At 40.2% G+C, this 23,541-nt stretch overlaps 1 protein-coding gene across 1 annotated transcript in view; it reads right to left on the minus strand.

Moving 5' to 3' along the window:
* Window positions 1–23,541, minus strand: part of ksr2 (kinase suppressor of ras 2) — a 116,362-nt gene that overhangs the window by 91,588 nt on the left and 1,233 nt on the right. The window contains exons 2-3 of the mRNA XM_030738162.1: window positions 12,173–12,313; window positions 8,173–8,323 (exon numbers count right to left, since the gene is read on the minus strand). Of these exons, the coding sequence (XP_030594022.1) occupies window positions 8,173–8,323; window positions 12,173–12,313 (292 nt within the window). The remainder of the gene's footprint in view (window positions 1–8,172; window positions 8,324–12,172; window positions 12,314–23,541) is intronic.

Here is a 23,541-nt window from a genome sequence, read left to right on the forward strand (position 1 = left end):
CCCCTGAGATGAGCTGCTCCAAGAGTGCCTCAGGCAGCTGAAGACAGACGGTGATGAGGAACAGGAGGAGGAACTGTCATGGATGACCAAGTCCCTGCATGGGATGTAACAACAACAGATAGAGGAAGAGGCTGACATCAAGAAATCCTACCAGTGGCTAGAAAAGGCCGACTTAAAGGACAGCACAGAGGCTCTGATCACGGCAGGACAAGAACAGGCTCAAAGAACCAGGTCCGTAGAGGCAGGAGTCTACCACAGCCGACAGGACCCAAGTTACAGACAGTAGAAAGGTGCCCCGAGATGATCCAACACATAGCAGTAGGATGTAGGATTTTAACCTTACAACATAAAGCACCTTGGGACGATTGTTTGCTGTGATTTGATGCTATTTGAATTAAGATGCAAGCAGGGACAGCAAACACTGAGAGGCACAACCAAGTGGCTGGGATAGTGTGCAGGAATATCTATATGTGCACATGGACTAAAACACCACCAAAGGTGGTTGAGAAGAGCAGTGCTAAGGTCCTGTGGGACTTCCAGTTCCAGACAGACAAGCAGCTGCTGGCCAACCAACCAGACGCGGCGGTGATTGACAAAGACCAGAAGACCACTTTTGTGATAGATGTAGCAATCCTAGTGGACAGCAACATCAGGAAGAAGGAGTACAAGACAACAGAGAAGTACGAGGGGGCTGAAAGGACAACTTGAGCAGATGTGGAAGGTAAAGTCCAAAGTGGTCCCAGTGGTAACAGGAGCATCAGGAGCTGGAACTCTGAAACTGTGAGTGCAGCTCCAGCAGATTCCAGGCACAACAGAGGTCTCTGTATACACACACACACACACACACACACACACACACACACACACACGCCAGGCGTGCATAACAAACACTTAGTGCCACAGCTGCCCTAAATGAACAGTTGGTAATTTTCAAAAATAATTGTTTAAGTTTGTGTAATGGTTTATCTATCGGTATATGTAAGCTCATTAATCAAAATTAATTTGTTATTTCTAATAACAGCAAATAAACCATGTTACAGAATCACAAAACGCGATCATAGAAACAATTAGCCTCAGAACTGGCGTAACAAATTTCTGAAAGGTGCATGAAAATACACACAAACACAAAAGAATCTTATTCCATATTCCAAAAATGTTGATACATTTTTAAGTTTTCTGAGACTTTAACAGTTACACCGTCCATGAGGTTGGTATGACCCTTCTCAGGTAAATAAAGGAATTTTTTTTGTCAAACATTTGCTTTAATAAGCTCTTTTTATGTTTCTCCCATTTTATTAACAATTGCAGGCCATGTTTACGCACAACTGCAGATGTAATCTTGGAGCCACATCATCATCAATCTTCCATTCTCTGCTCTCACCTGAATGACCTTGCATCTCCACATCAACTGCCAAGCAACTGTAGTGATTAATGCAAATAGCACGCCCCAACACTATTAATGGTGCAAGCTTAACATGTGGTGAGGCTTTGAGAAATGCAGATAACAGCCTCATAATTGGACTAATTACCTCTGGATGTGCAGCTTCTTTAGGCTAAATGGCAGTGAAATGCCACTGGGACAGTCGCTGGTCTATCTTGCTGCCACCGTAAACAGGATTTGATGAAAAGGGCAATGGCTGTCCTCGATATATGCCGTTTTTAATCTGGACTCTCTTGAGTTGAAGGTTTGTGGACATTCTTGTAATCAGTGGGACTCAACGTTAAGAGTCTGCTGATTAGTTAACAGCCAATAGGGACCACCTATGGGTGTTCAGGAAGACAGGTGTTGGGGGTTGAGCCAGTGCTTCTGTTTTTCCTCCCTGATGCTCTTTTCTTCTACACATGAGGACGTTTCTTCTTCACCTCCTGTTGTCAATACTCAGTTCTCACCCTAATTTTCTCTCCTGATATTCCATGACCTTCACTCCCCCACCCCACAACCTCTCTCTCTTCACATTCCTGCCCTCCTTCGATCCCTTATCTCGCATCTTCTGCGTCCCCCTCTCTGCTTTTATTCATCTCGTTTACTCTCTGATGGCATTTGAAGCCAATTAGGTGTTTTATGCATGTAAAGCTGTCTCGAGACAGGGCACGAGGACATGCCTTTCAGCCGCCAAAGATTAGAGAGCGAGAGCAGCGAGGAGACCTGTCACGCTGAGCACAGATCAACAGTATAGCTGATCAACACGAAGACACAAATTCAAAAAAAATCCTTCATGAGTGAATGTTTGTTTGAGTGTCTCTGTGTGTGTGGACTTGCCCAGAGGGGCGGGCTGGATAATGTGTGTATATTGTGTGTATATCGCAGCACAAAGGACTGACCGGCTGCCTTCAAACTGGATGACTCATCCTCATTGCAGCTCGTGGACTGCAATCCCAAGAGCCTGTAGTGAAAAATTCTATTAAATTGCATTAGTTTCCTTCCTCCAACACTACACCGCAGAGGAACATACATCCACTTATTATGTTTTCAATTTGTCTGGTTATGTGATATATGAATTGGCAAGACTGTAAAGTATATTAATGCCCATGCCTGCCAATGTTAACATAATTCCTGATGACTCACAAACTGGAGCAACATATCTTCTTTTTTAAAAACATCTTCATAGATGTTTAAATCCTTGTTTGTGTCCTCATTCATGGCAGCTGAATATATATATTTATATGTATTTTTGAAACAGCCTACAGATTTTCAGGAGAAATCTGTAACTCTATTAAAAACACGTAAGAACATCCTCCACTTTGTCCCCAACGTGCTAAATGTCATCACGGGGCGGATTAACCCTTTAAAAGCATCTGCACGTGCTTTACTTATACAGATGTTCTGACGAACGCGTACTCACGCAATCCCATTAACATGCAGACACACATACAGATGTGCAAATGTGGTGGTGCTTCAGAGCTATGACACATCTGCCTCTCTCAGCTCTTATTCTCAGGAAGAATATGAAAAAAGGCTTCTGTAAAGTCATGCGTTCCTCTAAGCCCAAAGTGCCTCTCACCACTTTGTGTGGTCGTGGTGGCGGAGCTGCTGTTGCACAGTCACACATTTTTAGCTAGCATCCCCCCTTAAAGAGTCCATTAGTGGCTCTGTGTGGCCCGACCTCGTCTTTGGAGAGGCAGCGGGGGAAGTGGAGGGAGGTCGAAGCGATGGACAAAGAGGTCCAGAGAAAAGAAAGACAAAAAAGCAAGTGAAAGGAAAGAAATTGACAATATACAGAAAGAAAGCCTTAATCTTCACTGTAAACCTTGGTCATGTGACAACAGGTTGGGAAACCTGTATCAGAGTTCAAACATTTGTTGGGGTTTTCAGGTTTCAAAAGTAAACTAATACTTTATTGTAATATGAAAAAAATAAAGACTGAATCTAACTAACAGCCTGACTAAGTTAAATTAATTACATTTCAGGTTTATTTTTTTCAAGCTGTATTCTTTTATTAAGTGAAAATCACAGTTCTGGGTTTGTTTTGGGAAAACAAAACAAAATAAAGTGGGTAAAAAGTGATCCAAACGCCACGGTGACAAAAGGCCAGAACAGACACTGCTGAATCAGCGGGAACACCAGAACGATCCCAGTGACATCATCGTGTTTTAGTCACGAGTCCAAGCTAGCAGAGAAGTCCAGACCTCCCGCTCCTTAGCCACCTCCTCCAGCTTATCCAGGGGGACTCCAAGGCATTCCCAAACCAGCTGAAAGATATAATCTCTCCAGCGTGTCCTGGGTCTGCCCTGGGGCCTCCTCTCAGTAGGACACGCCTGGAACACCTCAATGTTAATGTGTCAAATGACTACTGAGCTTTTTTCTTCCCTTTTTGAAAAAAAGAAAAAAAAATCAATATAATGCTTCTGTTTTAGGACAGAGGCTTCAGAAATAAGACATTTATAGCCAGTCAAACATTTCCTAGCTTCTTCTAGTTAGCCTGTACTCCCAGCAGGCTGCCATCTTGTAACGGATGACACAAGACAAAAGGTCAAGTATGACTTCATATGCACATACAACACTTGAAGCAACACTTGGCTCTTTTAAACACATTTATACTTTGTGCCTTTCCATAATTACTGTTCCCCAGTTATAACAGCTCATGTGGAGTCGTTCATTAATTAAATTGTGTTATTATGATGTTGGAGGCCAATGTTGCACATTTGTCTCAGATCTGAACCAGTTTGCCTCAATCTTTGCATTTGTTCAGAATCAGATTTAAGGAACCATCCCAGACGGTTATGACAAAGGTGAGCTGCTCTCAGTGATATTTAAAGCCCGACTGGTTTCAAATGAGATGGACTGAGACATCGCCAATTGGAAACGCCGGTTAGATTCTGCCAGGATTGCACCGTGGACCATTACGCATTTTGCCGTGAGATTGTCAAGCCCAGTCTCACGGCAAAATGCGTAATGGTCCACAGCACAAAATGTAGTTTGGGTGCATAAACCTAAATGAAGAAAGATTTCAAATGAAAGCAAGTGTAATGATACCTAAAAGAAGAAGCTAGAAATGATGACACGCCCAGTAAAAATGAAATTAAACTAAAAATGAAGCAAAGTCTAGAAATAGGACTCAAATAACTGCATCAATGTGGCTTTTCTGGTCTTTTTAATTCCAAACCAAAAGAAACTTGGTCATCATGTGACACTGACACAGGCCAAAAACCACAGACAAGTCACAATATTAGAGCCTTTATGCAAAATTAATGTGTTTTGCACTGTGGTACAACATAGCTGTTGCTGCTCGCTGACAGACCGGGTGGGCCAGTTTGTCTTTCTCCTTCCATACGCGGTCAAACTGATGAGGAAAAAAATGTAATTTCGAGAAGCGCAGGAAGCCGAGCAACAGCAGCAGACTGAGTGAAAAACGAGCACCGGGACCAACAGGGAGCATGAATATTTGGAGAGGACAGCCGAGCACCAGCAGCCTCATAAAGAGCCTGATTTTCAGACTGTGCTATAAAAGACCTGTTTATCTGAATGTCAACAGCCAAGTTACCTCTAATAAAACACTCTTTTAATGAAGTACAGTTTTGCTTAGGGCACACTGAAGTAAAACTACTCATCAAGTTAATTTGCGTAATTATTCAGCAGAGTCTTCTGTCTGAAAGGACATCTGTTACAGAACAGAGAGAGTGTGTGTGTGTGTGTGTGTGTGTGTGGGAGTCGAAGAGAAACAGATATCAAAAGGTTGTTACTAAACCCACAAACCTCTTTTTAGTGATACTCTACTGCCTCCTTCTGGTTCAGTTGAATCATTGCAAAAGCTGCACTCAAAACAAAATGTGGTCCGTTTATGCCATCTGGGGGCCGACTACATAAAAACCAAACACACTTGTTGCATTACAGCATATCCCTACACAAGTCTTTCTGTTACCACCTTCAAGAAATAAAAAATATGGCAAAAAAAAAGTCAGTTCATTTTATTGTGAAAAATACAATCTTCGCAAAATATGTCTCCAAAGTGGGACATTAAATATATAAAAGGTGTCATGAAAAAAATATTTTTTCTTTAAAATATTTGCATAATTTTGAACATAATTGCCTATATTTGGCTCTATGCTCCATCAGGGATGATTCAGTGTTAAAGGTGTCTGAAGCCCCCATAATCTGAGCAAAAATAAGTTTAATACAAGGGTTCCTTTTTCTGTTGGTGGCTATTCACTCGTCAATATGCTGTGCTGAGAAATATGTACTTCCACTTTAATAACAGCAGAGCAAATGTTCAGATTTGGGTAACACAATAACGAGTTCTTAAAAATAAGCACTTTAAATGGATGCATCAGTGCAGTGAGTGTGTGTTCATCTACAGTGCATTAATATATTCTTTTTTATGAAACCAACAGAGTCCGATGTATGACATGTTAATAGGTCATAGCAATGCTGATAAATTACAATAAAAATCTGACTTTTTGTTTCATTTTTAACAGTCTGACCCACCAAGAACAGAAGGTTAAACCGAGTTTGCCGACTTTCACGTGTCAGTGTTTTTGCTTCACATGAGCCATTAAAGACACTTTACCAAATTAATGTTACACATGACTACATGATATTTAAACTAACCTCCCACACATTAAGAATTCACAGTAATATCATATTTATGCATATCAAGAAAGCTGTTATTCTAAACATTTCAAGGCAGAATGTCTTATTTCTGCAAACAGTTGTTGCACAAAAGCAGCGATGTAGTTGTGTTGTAGTTGTATAAATTTACAGTTGTGCTCTGAACAAATGAAGGGCAGGCTGAGAGGAAAGCTCAGCTGCTGGAGGCCAACAAGAGAAAACAGCGCCACCTACAGAAACTTTACTTGAATGCCACTCTATAAATATGTAATTACATTTAAGAAAAAAATAAATCTAGACTCATTAAAGTTGATCTGCCAATCTGATCTGAATTCTATTATGGTTTTAAGTATATATATATATATATATATATATATATATATATATATATATATATATATATATATATATATATATATATTTGTTATTTTGGAGGGGTTTTTTAACCCTTAAAAATTACTACATGTCTGTTTGTACGTGAATAAAAACCATCTCTTATCGGTTGCAGTTTTATTTATTGCATTTGTGTCACAGCAAAGCCATCTCTACAACCCATATAATAATATACAGCACTGATAACTACCTAATAACCAGTCTGATGGGTTTTTTTTACTCAGCTGTACATTCTCTGTTATGCTAGAATTTACTCTTAATAAGTAGGTAGGTTTCCCCATTCACAAATATAAAAAATAATTTCTGTGTTTTTGTGTTCTATGTCACACTGCATGAAACCGCTCACTAAGTAAAATAATTAAAACAGTGTGAAAATACATTTTAGTTAATGGAAAATTAGACTTACAAAATTATTGAAATAATAATAATATATTATTGGATGCTGACAAAACAAAATGAAAACCTACACTAAATGTTTTCATCATTGTTATTAAATGTATCAACACAACCAGCTCGAGGAGGCTTCGGTGCGCATTTCCACTGAGAGTGACTCAACTACCTCCACAATGCATCATTTGTATTCTAATACCTGTTATTATTATTTTAACTGAAAGAGTAATGGTAACACTGTAACTGACAAGAATACAGGAGGAGGGTCAAAGAATAAAAGCTAAACAAAAAATGTAAAAACAAATTCTGAAAACTAAAAAATTCAAAATGAAATCACTATAATTTTTTTTTTTTTTCAAATTCATAAAATAAAATTCTCTCATTTTACTATACTGTCTTTTCAATAGCCAGTCTAAGTTTATAGGGGTAAGTAAATCATTAAAATATATTTTAATTTTCCACATGAGGGGAAAAAAAAGTCCATAAAAAAGTCAGTAACAGAATCAATACAAGCATCCAAATTTTAAGGTCTGCAGGATGAAGGATTGGGGATGATGAGGACGTGGTGTGAGTGTTCTTACTACACCTTTTCACAGCTCATTCATCCCAGCAGCAGGTAGACTGCTCAACACATCATGATGTCTTGAGTCACTCGGACACTTTACCTCCACTGCCATCACTTATGCACACAGTGTACCTCTACATATACATTTTATTTATTTACACTCCCACCCATAATGCATACTGTGTATGATACAAATTACCAGCTACAACTATATATAGTGTTTTGATGTATATGCGTATATGTACATGTATGTATGTGTGTATTGATATATATTTTATGGATATAATGTTTTCTATTTTATTTTATTTCATCCTTCTTCTGCTGTAACATGCAAATTTCCCCGTCGTGGGATCATTAAAGTTTTATCTTAACTCTTACAATCCAGGATCAAATATAACTAGAGGTGAATACTTGTTCCCCAAAATGTATTACTTGATTCAAGCAAATCACAAGATGCACATAACTTTTTTTCCCTGGAAAGATGTCAACAAAAATGTGTGTGTGGGGAGAATATAAAAAGAATATTTAAATTGGATGTAGTAAAATCTAAACAAGTGAATGGACCTAAATTCGTATTCTTCCTTATTCTAGTTTGTCCCCGTTTATATTGCTACCCCGACAGCCACCTTCTTATCTTGCACAGAAAATAATTCAGAGTTATTTAGAAACAAAATCCTAAGTTATGATGGAAGCAATTAGTGAGAACCCTATTCAGAGACTAGCATTTTCCACAGGTTAGTGTGTGGGCTCGTGCTGAGTGTTTTGAGTGGACTCTCACCGAGCTGGTGGGCCTTTCTGAGGCAGGACAGGGAAGCGTTGAGACGGGCACACTCCTCTTCGTTGGCACCAAACTTTTGCAGCAGCTCACACACCTGCTCCTCGCTCATCTCCAGCAAGCCCTCCAGGGTCACCTCACCTGGACTCATTTCCTATAAAATACACACACACAGCACGGCCACCACAGACAGACATGCAGCTTTAACTTCTCAGAACCACACATGGAGGCCTTTGCTTCTAGTTAGATATATACTGAATGACAAAGTTGTAGTGACAGTTTTAAAGAGGACCTGTTTAACTTTTCTTTCATATATTATATGTAGTGTTACAGTAATGAATGACAACATTATGCATGTAAAAGTTTCATATAATAATGTCAGAATGTTTACAAGTAATCCCTGTGAGCCAACTGCTCTAAATGCTCAATATCAGACAAGACCTGGTTGTGCACCATACTCGGTGCACAAAGGCCGAGTATGAGATTATTTTGAACTGCAGAGCATAGTAGATAACACTTTAAACATATAATTAAATAGTAATTATATTTTCATGTCATTTAAAAGCAAAAAGGCACTGATTATCTCTTACGACAAATGATAAAGGAAGCAAACATTTTGGATGTTATAAGCCTCGGGGGGTTCTGCCTGTGGTAAGCCAAGGAAAAATGATTCTACAAAACAAATAACAGAAGATGTGATGATAACTTTTGCAAAAATATTTATTTGTGTGTTCATTTCAGAAACTTTCTGCAGTGATCTTAATTTCACTGTGGCCGTTTCTGCTCAATACAAGAGCAGAGCTGATTAGAATGATTTAATTTTCAGTCACTAAGTGAACCACATGTTCACATATTTCTGATCTGAGTGGAAACTATTTTTAACCTAAGCTAAATTTTTCTGGTTAAATTAAAAAGGTAAAAAAAATAATAAAATACAAAACTAGTCCTATAGAAACATTGTTTTTAAAATTAGGAACTTGGTCCCCTGAGTTCCTAATGACTTTTTTGCATTTGCAGCATTTTAGTAAGTTCTTAACCAACAACATAATCACGTTTTGCTCTCAGGCACCACTACGGGGGCCTCAACTGCTAAAAGCTACAGTGTGACAGTGAATATCAAAGATTTATTCATAACTGTACAGAATACATAAAAAAGAGAAAAAAGGGCAATGAATCAGGTTCAGCTGAGAAATGAGAGAAAAATTAAAACTTCTGACTTTGAAATGAGGATGTGTTTAGGGACAATGGGATGTTTGTACACTGCTCAAAAAAGATGACAGAACACTTTTTAAATCAGAGTTTAGCATCAATTAAATTAAACCTCTGTGATACTAATGTGGTCAGGTAAGTATCAGAGGGGGGGTGTTAATCAGTTTCAGCTGCTTTGGTGTTCATGAAATTACCAACAGGTGCACTAGAGGGGCAACAATGAGACAGCCCCCCAAACAGGAATGGTTTACAGGTGGAGGACACACATTTTTCCCTCCTCATCTTTTCTGACTGGTTTTCATTACTTCTGCATTTGGCTAGGGTCACAGTCACTGCTGGTAGCATGAGGTCATACCTGGACCCTACAGAGGCTGCACAGGTAGTCCAACTCCTCCAGGATGGCACATCAATACGTGCCAGTGCCAAGCTTTGCTGTGTCTCCCAGCACAGTCTCAGAGCAGGGAGGAGATTCCAGGAGACAGACAGTTATTCTAGGAGAGCTGGACAGGAGAAGGTCCTTAACCCATCAGCAGGACCAGGATCTGCTCCTTTGTGCAGGAGGAACAGGATGAGCTCTGCAGAGCTACAAAATGACCTCCAGCAGCCACTGGTGTGGATGTCTGAGCAAACAATCAGAGACAGACTTCACGAGGGTGGCCTGAGGGCCCGACGCCCTCTAGTGGGCCCTGTGCTCACTGCCCGGCACTGTGGGGCCTGATTGGCATTTACCACAGAATACCAGAACTGGCAGGTCCACCACTGGAGCCCGTGCTTTTCACAGATGAGAGCAGGTTCACCCTGAGCACATGTGACAGACGTGAAAGGTTCTGGAGAAGCTGTGGAGAACGTTACGCTGCCTGTAACATCGTTCAGCATGACCGGTTTGGCGGTGGGTCAGTGATGGTCTGGGAGGCACATCCACGGACACACACAGTGGCGGTTTCTGATATGGGCCATATGGGCAGCCGCCCAGGGCGGCATTTCATCTAGGGCGGCATGACCGCCCCCCCTCCCCCCAACGCATTGCGATCGCTGCAGCAGCACCTACCGCACTGCTCCACTTGTGGGGTTATGGGCGCCTTCTGCCTGCTGTGTGGTGCATGTAGCTTTCTGCCATGGTCTGACAGACAGCGGAGAGGAGAAGGGGGCAGCGCTGTATGTGTTTGTAACAAGATTAATGTGGAAGCGCGTGTCCTTATATTAAAAACTTTTGCGAGATCTCGAATGCTTTTCCATGTTAATTTTGATACGGCAACATTTCTGAGGACGTTGAAAGGATCGGCGAGAGGTTGCCAGCAAAAGTCGCCTTTAATTTATAATTCAGCGGTTACTGTTGGCCGTAACCACTCCAAAACTGTACAGGCATAAACAGAGGTGGGCTAAAATTCAGCTTGGTTTGGAGAGGCCTTTTATCCGATCGTACAACGGGCAAAAAAATATTCTGACCTGTTCAGGAAACCTCCCGAAGGCCACCACGCCAAAACTGTACTGTTGGTGTGGTTACGGCCAACAGTAACAAAACTGAATTATAAATAAAGGCGACTTTTGCTGGCAGTCTCTCGCCAAACCTTTCATCCTCACTGACACTGCCATATCAAGATTAACGCGAAACGTATGTACTAATATTCAAAAGTTTTGCGAGATCTCCTCCCATGTTTTTTCCCCATGTCCCTTGGGTTCCGTATAGAATGAATCTGTAATTACTAATAAAATTAGATGCACACAACTGATAGAACACAAAGCACATTTCATTTATAATACTGGAAATATGGTCATTAATTCACAATATTTGTGTGAACCTGAATCCTGATGAAAAAAATAACACAAATACGAATCTAGACGGTTCAGACAAATGTTGGCGGATGGCGCAGTGTTGCCAGATTGCCAGATTGGGCAGCTTGTGAACACACTGGGCTGGAAAATTATATAGATATATCTGTATAATTATAAAATCATATAGATATATAATTTTACAATTAAAAACTTCCTAAGAACCTACCAAATATGGTGAAAAGCAGCCAAAATTTTAACAACTTACCCAAAGCTGTGTATATTTAAATATATATCACACCTGGTGCTATTAACATGAGTTTCAATGGAGGTTTTGTTGTGTTGGGCTGGCTACTGTCAGTCAGATCTGACAACCCTGGGGATGGGTGGCGGTGATAAGCTATTCCACTTCAGTACGAATTACGGCAGATGGAAAGGAAAAGGTCAAAGCCATCAGTTTAGGAAAAAGAGAAAAGAAGAAGAGAAGAAACAAGCAAAGATAAAGGTAAGCAGAAGCTGTGTAATATTTCACTTTCTTCCACGTTTTTTCAAATAAAAATTTAAAAGAAATTCTGAGTGTGCCTGTGATGGTGAGGGGACCTTCTGTTAAAAACTGTCTGTCAGACCATGGCAGAATTCACCACACAGCAGGCAGAGGGCGCTCATTACCCCCCAAGTGGAGTAGTGCGGTAGGCGCTGCTGAGGCGATCGCTATTGGGGGCGGGGGGGGGCGCCGGCGGGGATGCTCGCCCAGGGCGCCAAACAGGCTAGGACCACCACTGGACACACAGACCTCTGCAGGCTAGGCAACGGCACCCTGACTGCCATCAGGTATCAGGATGAAATCCTCTGAGCCACTGTCAGACCCTGAACCGGGTCTTGGATTATCCAGTCTATATCCGGATATCCAGCATGATTTTTTTCACATTGAGATCTGATGTGTTTTCAAAGTGTTCCTTTAATGTTTTTGAGCAGTGCATTTTCACAGAGTAAAAAATGGTTACTACGTAGTATTGCGCCTTACCTGTGTGACCTCTTTCCTCAGGTTGACGATGCGGAACCAGTGGCCAAGGCGAGGGAAGTCCTCCAGCTCGGCACTGCGCTCCTCTAAGGCCACTTTGCACTTACAGGACAGCTGGCGGCTGAAGTACTTCACCAACTTCCCCTGAGAGGATGAGGGACAAAAACAATGAGGGAAATGCTTCTTCTGGCCAAACTTCTTCCACATTTTTAACTTATCTTCATACTTTTGCTGCATTTAAAATGATTCTTCTTGCGGTTTCTCTCCTTCATTTAGCTATAAAATGACTAAACTGTAGCACAGCCGAAACAGTGGAGACTGTATTAGTATAACTCCCATCTCACTGCAGGACAGCAGCACATCTCAGCTCTAACTGGGCAAAAGGCAAGCTATCTGCTGGACAGGTCACCAGTGCAATGTGTAAATGTACTACATGCTAAATCCTGTCAGGTTAATAAGAGAGTAGTGTTCTCTGCAACAAAAGCAAACTTTACATTTTACAAAATGTTTGAAGTCCATCTGTATGGCTACAGTTTCCAAAAATATAACAAGCTACTGATAAATAATACTTTCAAAGAAACTTAATATGTTTAACTGTGCAGAACAAAAGATTTAGATAATTTCACGTGTTATACTTTCAATCTTTTGCAAACAAGGTCATGAGGTCGCCAACACTGTAAGATCCTGACAGTCAGTTTAGAAATGAGGAGCAGCTCTGATGCACAGAAATTCCAGGACAACCTGGTTAATCGGCTCAGGCAAAGCAAATGCATTTCATCATTTAACCCCTTTTCCACTGGCTGCTCAGTGATTATCGGTCGAAAGCTGCGATTTACATCAGGAGCCTCCTCTGGACTGAAACGTGTCGGTGATGCAAAAGGACACACATAGAAGTGGGAAGATGCATCAGCTCTTCCTCTGTTAGAAGTTATTCTTCCTGCCACAGACTCACGGCTGCTAGTGGAGGAGGGCCTCATCAACATTTGCACAAATAACATGGAGATGAGCAGCTGTGCACAAATTCTACTATCTTTGTATGTGTGATGTTCTGTAATACTCATAGTTGTCTGTTTACCAAAACAACAAGAAACACATAAAGCGCTGCATTAAGATTTCACAATGTTACATTTGTTTGCATTTTTGGAAGAAAGTATGTCTCATTAAAAACTTGATACAATGACATTAGTAGATGGCCCCTGACTGCTTTTAAATTAAAGGCCTTTACATTTATGACGCAAAATCAAATTTTACACATTACTCATTAAATCTTATTTTTACTACTGTTAGAGAGTACATCACATTATTGTTACTGAATGTTTGACAGATGTAACGTTTTTAGGTTGCCATTCGAGCCACAGCCCCCATAAAACTATGTCAGCTGATCCTTAGTTGAACTCTAACTGCCACTATTACAGGTTCACCTAACATAACAAACGCATCTGATGACAAACAGGTGGCGCTAGTCACACCTTGTTCTTGGTTTCATGCAAAAATCGCGGCCAAAACAAAAATGCCAGTGTTACAGTTTCCATGGCTGCCAGAAAGCCGGGTCCGCCCGGGTGAACACATGTTGTCATCAGAGGGAGAACACAAGGCTCTGTGCAGACATTCACGCACACACACAACACTAGCACACACCAACCACACATATGGGCTCCAAACAGCCTGAAAGCAAACGTGTGTGATGGTTGTGTGTACAAACACACTATTAAAATACTCTGTTAATATTCATGCACATTTCATATTCATATAACTCAAATACAGAGTAAGGTTTTACACTCTCACTGAACTTTTTACAGCAAACAGTTAATCTGGTTAATTTATTTTGATACATTATGCCACAGTATGAACAACGGTGCACATATTTGGTTTACACTGTTTTGTCAGTGACTTACATAAGTTGCTGTAATGATATTTTTTTCCTGTTTTCTTGAGTCACCTGTCTGCTGCTCGTACTTCCTGGAGGTGGGGGGTGGGGGGGTGGAGCTGGTTTAAGTGCAGAGGCCAATCAAATGGAGTTAACCATCTGTTGTGACCACATGGGGGGGACTGGGGTCTTCTTTGTGTTAAATTTAGCTGTGTTTCCAGTGGTTTCCCCTTTGGTGTTTAAAATGGTTTACTCAGTTAGGGTGAGTTGTCTCATTTGGGGAGTTCAGTTTGTTGTGTTATTTCTGTTTAGTTTAACTCTTTTACAGGTCAGCTTATTTCTTAAAATAGCTTCTTGTCATGTTTATGTATTTTTATGTCATTTTTGTCTTTTTTGGGGTGCAATAAAATCCACACGTTGGGAATTACACCTGTACTTGGTACTATTTAAAAGAAGTATAATAAGAGCAACTACTCGTGTGTGTGTGTGTGTGTGTGTGTGTGTGTGTGTGTGTGTGTGTGTGGTCTCTGATAATCCTGACTTAAAGAAAACAATCCTGATTGAGCATTGTTTCTAAAAGCTCAATCAGGAAGGAAATGTTTGTTACACCTTACACTGAATCAATGTTATGCTGTCTATTGCTAACAGTATTCTATTTGTAGCATCCTTATTTACTTACTTGCTATTAAATAAAGTGCATTTCTAATTTAAGAGCTTTTCCACATTACAGAGAAGTGTAGAGCGTGCACGATCCCTGCAGGGAACTCTACACTAAAAATCGCTCACGGGTCAATAGAAACGAGATGAGGCTGTTATTTAGTGACAGCAAGAACTTTGCATCCATATTGGGTTCTGTCTGTCACTTTGGAAGTCATGTGGTTTACCACAGTTAAAACTATAGTTTGGTTTTAGTTCAGTTTTCTTTCTGTATCTTGTTAACGTATGACCACAAATCTCTGACAGGTATGAACAACAAAACGTCCATTTTTAGTGACTCTAGTGATTTGGTTTACACACCTTTCCTGTTAATAATAATAATAATCTGCCAAATCAAATATGCAGATCCATCCCCTGCAGTGATACAAGAGAGCAGCTGAAGGAAGCATGACAGTATCATCACAGCACAGCTCATAAACAACAAGCCAGTATAGTGTAATTAACTCCTGAGCTATATTAGTGACTAAAATGACTGAGTGGGGTAATTTATGACCCCATTACATTTTAAATGGGAACACATATTTGACAAACTCTATTTGTGTTTGTCAAATATACATATTTTCTTTATCCACGGCAGATATTTTCAAATGTTCTAATATTATTAATTCTGTTTTTTAACCATTTTAACTCAAGAAAGCAAAAATACAAATTATATAAAATAATAATATTCATTTAATTAATCCTTACTTAAAACTAAAGGTCTGTATTAGTATGCTGGGATCATCTGATGAACAGCAAGTTAGATTACTGGAAGGTTACAGAAAGAGAAAATGTTTACATTTGGACTAATTACCAATAAATTACCAATAAAATCAACACCTCTGAAAACATGCATATATTTCCAGGGTGATATACATTCACCAGGACCTCATTAGGTCCACGTGTTCAACTGCTTATTAACACATATTTAATCAGCCACCCATGTGGCAGTGCATTTAGACATGCAGACATACTAAAGATGACGAAGTTCAGAAACTGCTGATTTACTGGGATTTTTAACAAAACAACCATCTCTGGGGTTTACAGAGAACGGTCCAAACAGAAAACAGCTGCTCTCGGGGTGAAAATGCCTTGTTGATAGCAGAGGTCAGAGGAGAATGGCCACACTGTTTGGAGCTGACAGGAAAGCAACAGTAACTCTAATCACCACCCACAGTTATGCAGAAGAGCATCTGTAAATGCCACAGCAGCAGAAGACCACACAGAGCAGCTCCTGTCAGCTAAGAACAGAAAACTGGAGCTGCAGTTCACACTGGCTCACCAAAACTGAAGAGCAGAAGAGTGGAAAAGCATCATCAATTTCTGCTGCAACGTTCAGATGGTAGGGTCATAATTTAGCTTAAACATGAAAGCATCAGGCCTTGATTGTGCCTTGTATCAGCAGTTCAGGCTGCTGGTGGTGTAATATTGCGTGGGATATGTTCTTGGCACACTTTGGGCTCCTTAGTACCAGTTGAACACCAGTTGAACACCATTTAAACACCACAGCCTACCTAAGTATTACTGCTGACATGTCCATCCCTTTATCACCACTGTGTACCCATCTTCTGATGGATAGCGCACCACGTCACAAAGCTCAAATCATCTCAAACTGGTTCCTTGTACATGGCATCGAGTTCATGACTGTGGGTTTTGCACTCCGGTGGCCTCAACAGTCTCATCCCAACACAGTAGAGGATGGTTGTGAAGTGGTGGGACAGAAGATTCACATCATGGACGTCCAGCCATCAACTGTGAGAGATTATCGTATCAATATGAACCAAAATCTCTGGGGAATGTTTCCAGCAGCTCATTGAATCCATGCCATGAAAAATTAAGGCAATTTTGAGGGCAAAAGAAAGTTCAACCCAGTACTAACAAGGTGTAACTAATGGAGTGGCCTGTGAGTGTGTGACCCTACACAACTTTCCATTATCCTCATCACACCAACAGTCCAAAAGTTGCAGGAAAATTAGACTGATAAATTCATGATAGTAAATATTTTTATGATTAAAAATAATCACATATAAACTTGAAGGTTAAAGTGCAAAACTGTGAGAAAAGAATAATTTTGATGAGCATGTCCCTCGTTACAGACTGCTGAAACACTTTGTTCCGACTCCATCAGGCTGCATAAAGCCTCACAGCACTGAAAGCAGGACACACAAGCATCTTTGTTACTACGCAGTTTTGAGCTGAAACAGTGGGTGACGTGATGCTTGAAGACTTAAGGATGATGCATGTAGATGGCCCCGTTCCAAAAGTACACCTACAAAATGACTGCTAGAAATTAGACAGTTCTGTCCTACATCAGTGCATACCAAAGTAGAAGCCAGTGGAGGAGGGACGGGCAAGTCACCTCTGAATGCAGAAAACCCCACAGCAGCTGCCCACGGCTGCCAACACTGCCAGATACGGAAACCGAGCAGTCCACACTTACAGAGAAAGACACATTTACCCTGGCTGAGTTAATATTTTACTGTATGTCCTAATATCTATAACTTGGCACCTTTATTTTTGAACAATATACAGCAGCATGTGTAAAGTAACAATGAACAAGTTAAAATGGGACAAACAGGCCGAGGTGTGCCGGAGACTCACAGACACGTGAATCAATAACACAGAGATCAAAGTGCAGATCACTGTTAACCCACTACATGTGTTGGAACTGTGAATGTGGGTTTGCCCAGTTGTTGTTAATTTCACGCTCCACTTTAGCCCGGACTTCAGTAAATAATGGATTATACATTTACGTTCCCCTTGGGATGCAGTATAAGCTACTGTCAGTACTCTGATCAATACTTTGGCTGGAGTAAAATGACAGTCCATCAACTTTAGCTGAACTTTTAGTATTAAAGAATCTCTATACAGATATCTTTATGTGATTATGCCAACTCAGCACCGCAGATCAATAGATTTTAAGACTGGGAGGTGTTTAAAAGTCATATCATGCTAACATGCTAAACTAACAGTTAGCATTTGACCAAAAACATGTGCAGCTCACAACTAAAATGACTTAGCCTCTCACTCTCGCTAAAGTAAATTAGTATGCACAGATGACGGGACTCAAAGAAGCTAAAGCTGAGTTCAGCGCAGATCTGGCATCTGTAACAAGTTTATAAAAGCCCCCTCGGATTTTTAAAATGCATCATTAAATCCAGTTCAAATATATTCAAAGCTGGATTTTTTTACCCACTCATTAATTAAAAATAATAATGATAATCTGTTCTTTCTATATTTAACATTCCCTTATGAAAATCCACTATGGTTTTTTATGCAGGTTACTACATAAAAAACCATAGTTAGTGCATAAAATGGTTACTGCATAAAACCATGGTTAACCCTAGTGGATTTTCATAAGATTTGAGATATAAATACAACAACACTCTTATTTACCTCCAAACACTCAACACTGAAATCTCTCTAATCCTAAAATAAAGGTTGACTTGAAGCATTTCCTTCTTCCAGCTGCTCCCTTTGGTGGTCACCACAGCAGATCATCTGCCTCCATCTCACCCCCATCTCCAGCATCCTCCTCTGTCACACCAACCCTCTGCATGTCCTCCTTCAAACAGCCATCAATCTTGTATCTGGTCTTCCTTTTTCCTCCCCGCCTGACAGCTCTATCTTCACCATCCTTTGTCCAATATATCCACTATCCCTCCTCTTCACGTGTCCAAACCATCTCAGCCTCGTCTCAAACTTTTGTCTCCAAAATGCTCAACCAAAGCTGTTCCTCCTGTTTCTAATCCTGACCATCCTGAAGTTACTAATTAGAAAATTATGCATTCTAGCAGGACCCTTGTGACGTTTCTGATTTAATATAAAACAATTAGAATAGAATAGAATAGAATAGAATAGAATAGAATGCCTTTATTGTCATTATACAGGATGTACAATGAGAGGCATCATCATCATCATCATCATCATCATAAAGCTGCAGTCTGAGCAGATTTGGCACGGCAAACTAATAATGGACACAACATACTGTACTGCAGGCGCACAAGCATAAGCTGCTTGGTCTAGCAGACTAACAATAGCATGCCACAAACTGAAAACGATGCTGGGTTTTAACACTATTATTTTTACCTTCTGGCTGCCTTTTGCGCATATTGCTAAACACGTCGAACCCTTCCGTTAACGCTGCTCGTATTTTCAAAGGACTAAACACCAACGAGTCAAGCCGGTCCTTATTAAAACTGCCCGGACTCTGAGGTTCAGACTGGTGAGGTCATAAGAAGCTACTTCCAACTTTACAGAATTAGTTCCTGAAGCAGAGCGCTTTACTGTCACCAGCATAAATGATTATTTAAGCTTTGTCCACATGGGTTTTGTTACTGCCTGATTTTGATATATATTTTTAAATGCATTTAGTTTATTTAACATAAACAGTGCACCAAATATTCCATCAGATAGCTGCTCAGACTGGGCAGAGACCTTTAATGCTTCATAAATAATAAATCAGCTGTGGTGAAATACAAAAACTTTTTATAAGCAACATAATTTGGGCTGAAATAACTAAACCAATCCAGCTGTTAAAAAGATGAAGTGCTCCTTTAAGCAGGCTCTTGAATCAGATGAGTCTATATATCACACTATTCCCATTAGTGACATGAGCTGCACTGACCTCTTCACAGCTGCTGCACTGTTAATCCAGATGAACTAGAACACTCGATGAAGTTACAGCAGACCAAAACTTCCACACCAGCTTAATTTAATCTCCTCGACTAGGATCCGGCGCTTTCCTGCATTACAAATGTCCAGCTCTGGAATTTAAGCAAATTCAACTACATAACCAATAGTCTGTTAGCAAAGACGAGAACAATGTAACTTCTGTTCAGGCAATAAGGCAGCCCACTGAGCTGCAGCAAACTGTATTAATTAATTTTCTTGTATTAATATATACCCATATTGTCCAGTGTCCACAGGCAAGAAACATCAGGACAAGTTAAGGAGATTAAAGCAGACTATAGTGCTTAAATAACGAGTGTTTCGTCCCTGAAAGATGGCAAAGGGAGGAGGGAGTAACAATAAAAAGGGAAAGAAAACGTTTTGAAAGAGTAATTTTGAAAAGTAGCAAGTTTAATTTTAAAAAGTTACCTTGAGGAAATGTTAGGCACCAAACTAAAATATGGTGAAATAGTTAATCAGACCAAGAAAAACACTTCTGCTGACAGAGGGCACTAGCTACACACCAGGAGCTCAAACACACCACTACACAACCCTCTGCAGGCGGCGCCCCACACACACCTGAGCGCACCACAGTACTGAAAAAGCCCCTCACTGAAACTGAGCAGCTCTTCACCTGCTTTTATAATGCAGGGAGGCTAATTGCTGAGTGGAGCCAGCACTGGCCCACACCGCACATAGGAGGCCTGCTATGGCCGGAACAGTGAACTAAAGTTGGGGGACTATTTGAAGTACATATGGTAGATGTAGGTGGATGGAAACGCGTCTCCAAATGGAAAATAATTTATATAAGCACCTTTTTGCAGCTGTGTACAAACAAGTTTGAAATAATAAAAGGTAATAATGTGTCTGACAGACTGTCCTCTGCTTCCTGCTTCGGCAACATTAAGAGCAAAACGGAGGTTCAAAGGGTAAAGTTTATACGGTCATTTGGAACAAATACTCATTTCTGTTGGACGTGATCAACACTCAGTCTGACAGTTTGCTTCAAACATAATGAAGTCTTCATCCTTCTGAGCTACAGTGTTTGAACTGGTCTTCATATCTCACTGGCCTCTGAAGAAAAAAAACAGCTGATGCTGCATTTCATGTTCAAACATAGAGCCTAACTAAAATATTACTTGGCTGATAATATTGATCAATATTGACAGATATATTGGTTTATGTATTTATTATCAGGATTCAGCAACACAGTTTTGTTTTTGTTTGTTTGTTTGTTTTTGAGAACATAAAGCAAGAAAACGATGCTCAGGGTATTCCAGGTATTTCAGTGGTGTTCGATACTCTACCTAAAAAGATACACCAGCCTCTGCTTTGAGGCCCCAAAAATATTATTAATCAACAACAAATATACCAGGTGATCGGGGATAAGTTTTATGCTCCTAATAAATTATTAAAGGCAGTATCTGGGTCTTTCGGGTTAAAATAATGAAGAATTTGCATAAGGCTGAAATTATTGTGATACTGATCAAAACACCTGCGTGATAACTAATTTACAGCTGAGGCGACATATTTATTCTCAGAATATCTGAGGAAGATCACACACTTCTCAGGAGTAACTTCTTTTGTTTAGAAGTTCATTAAACTTCTGAAACAACATTATAGCATTTAAAGTGCGTTCCCCTTTATTCTCATTCATCTCTCACAAAGTTCCAGCTGAATGTCTTTCACACTTATTTCATTTCTGCTGAGCTCCAGAGTTTAAATACAAATATATTTTTGCTGCTGCCTGTCTGTAACTCTCCTTTACTGATAATAGGTTTACAGAGGGAATCTAGTCTAAATGTAACAATGTGACCACACGACTATCAAAATGTATCACTCTGGCCTAAAGTTATCTTGATGTTAAATTAATACACTTCATAAAAATGTGTCCCATGACTTTAATTTTCAGCCACTGTGAATGTTTCATAAAACTTTGCATTCTCATTTCATGCAATTTAATTATTAAGAGTACTTTAGTGTGCTCATAAACATTAAACCAAAATATCCACACAGACTTACAACCTGTGCTTGTGCTCAGCCTAATTTACTGACACTGCTTCATTTAAAGCTTGGAGGCATCGCCGCTGTGGAATTCTACAACTTATAAATGCAGAGAAAGAAAACAAGACTCAAGTTATAATGTGTCACCCCATCAGTAGTTGATGAGCCATCTATGAGACTCATCTGTTAATCAAAGATGTATGTATGTGTGAGATGGAAAGCCCAAATGGACTGGCTCTACCAGGTGAAAGTGATCCAGCTAAAGAGCCAGAAATTCTCACTCTGAAGTCGATGGAGACCAAAACAGAGCTAAGAGACGATCAATGCTGGACTTTAATAGTCTGAAAAGGCCAGAAATGTTACTTTAATTAATAATATTTTTCCTATAACTCTGCTGGATGTTTTTAGTATGACTTCAGGTAAAAAAAAAAAAAAAAACTTTGTAAAGTCAGATCCTTTGTTGTGGAATTATTTCTCACTAAATGGCTAAAAACATGTAAATGCAACTTCTGCTTCCTCCATGCAAGCTAATAAAATGTATCAGGTGTTCAATAAAACTGTGAGGAAATGTTTCCACAGAGCAATGCTTCATTCTACAGGACTGCGATATGTATACAAAGTGAAGCGAGATGTTCCACTCCTGTGGTGTATTAACAACCCTGCATTCAGTCGTCAGGTATCGAGTACAAACAGATGAATAAGTCATGAATGCTTTGAACCTGCACTGTGAGTGTCTCCTTGTCTTTTCTTAGCCTATAGTTACCTTTAATCTCGGCCCGATGCAGCCAGCAGGAATGCTCACACTACCCCATCGCTCGTGACACGCTTGTCGAGTAGAACAAGTAATATAAACTATACTAACAAAACAATACTGACACATTAAAACAGTCTGTGGCACCAATGCTGCTTAAACATTTTCTAAGCTCCCTTTAACCTGGGACTGTACGTTTAAGGACTAAGTGATCATTTAAGGGTTTTGTTGGGTGTGTGTGTTTTTTAAACCATTAGTGGGACAGGGGGCAGCACGGTGGCGTAGTGGTTAGCACTGCTGCCTCACAGTTAGAATACCATCTGGAAGGCCTGGGTTCGATTCCACCTTGGCCCAGGCCTCTCCCTCTCTGTGTGGAGTTTGCATGTTCTCCCCGTGCTTGTGTGGGTTTCCTCTCACTTTCCAAAGACATGCACTTACTGGGGTTAGGTTAATTGGCTAATCTAAATTGCCCATAGGTGTGAATGAGAGCATGAATGTGAGTGTGAAAGGTTGTCTGTCCCTCTGTGTTGGCCCTGCAACAGGCTGGCGACCTGTTCAGGGTGTACCCTGCCTCTCGCCCTATGACAGCTGGGATAGGCTCCAGCCCCCCCGCGACCCTTAACAGGATGTGCGGAAGTGAATGGATGGATGGATGGATAGTGGGACAGGGTTCCTTATCTTGACACAAACTGTATTTGTCATTGTTTATGTTCTATGATGAGTTTGAATTTAACAGAAATGCTCCCTTAACAATCTACTCATATCATAGTACAACATGAACTCTGAATGAATTAAACAATCAGGCTCACAGAGCACATAAATTATACCAAGAGCTGCCTCTGACCCACAGCTTCTCACAGAGTCCTGAGTCCTGCACACTGACACTGAGAGTTCAGTGTCAGTGTGCACAGTGATAAAAATCCTCGTCTTTCTTTTCTAACAACCGGTGTAACTTTTCTCAATATTGCCTATTGCTGCAGGACGACTGAAATTAAGCATCATTTTGAATGAGAATGAAAAGAGTGTTCAGTGCACTCCCAATATCTTCCTACAACTGCTGAAAGAAAAGTGCATCCTCATTTTCCTTCAGCTAACACACTTTTTAAACAGTTATTGGCCACGCAGCACAGATGATACAGACATGCTGAGACTGTCTGCCAACATTTTCTAAAAAGATCTGAGCATATTATTTGGGTATATCTTTATTCTTTAGAATCCTGACACAATCAATCAATCAAACCTTATTCAGAAATCAGTTCACAGAGAGGCTAATTTTATTGCCAAAAATTAAAATAATACCTCCCAAAAAAAGCTTATAACAAGTAATCCAGTACCCACAATCCTTTGCAAGGCATTCAGGGAACATAGCGACCGTTTATCTTC

The sequence above is a fragment of the Archocentrus centrarchus genome, chromosome 9, assembly GCF_007364275.1.
Source record: "Archocentrus centrarchus isolate MPI-CPG fArcCen1 chromosome 9, fArcCen1, whole genome shotgun sequence".
NCBI classification, from domain to species: domain Eukaryota; kingdom Metazoa; phylum Chordata; class Actinopteri; order Cichliformes; family Cichlidae; genus Archocentrus; species Archocentrus centrarchus.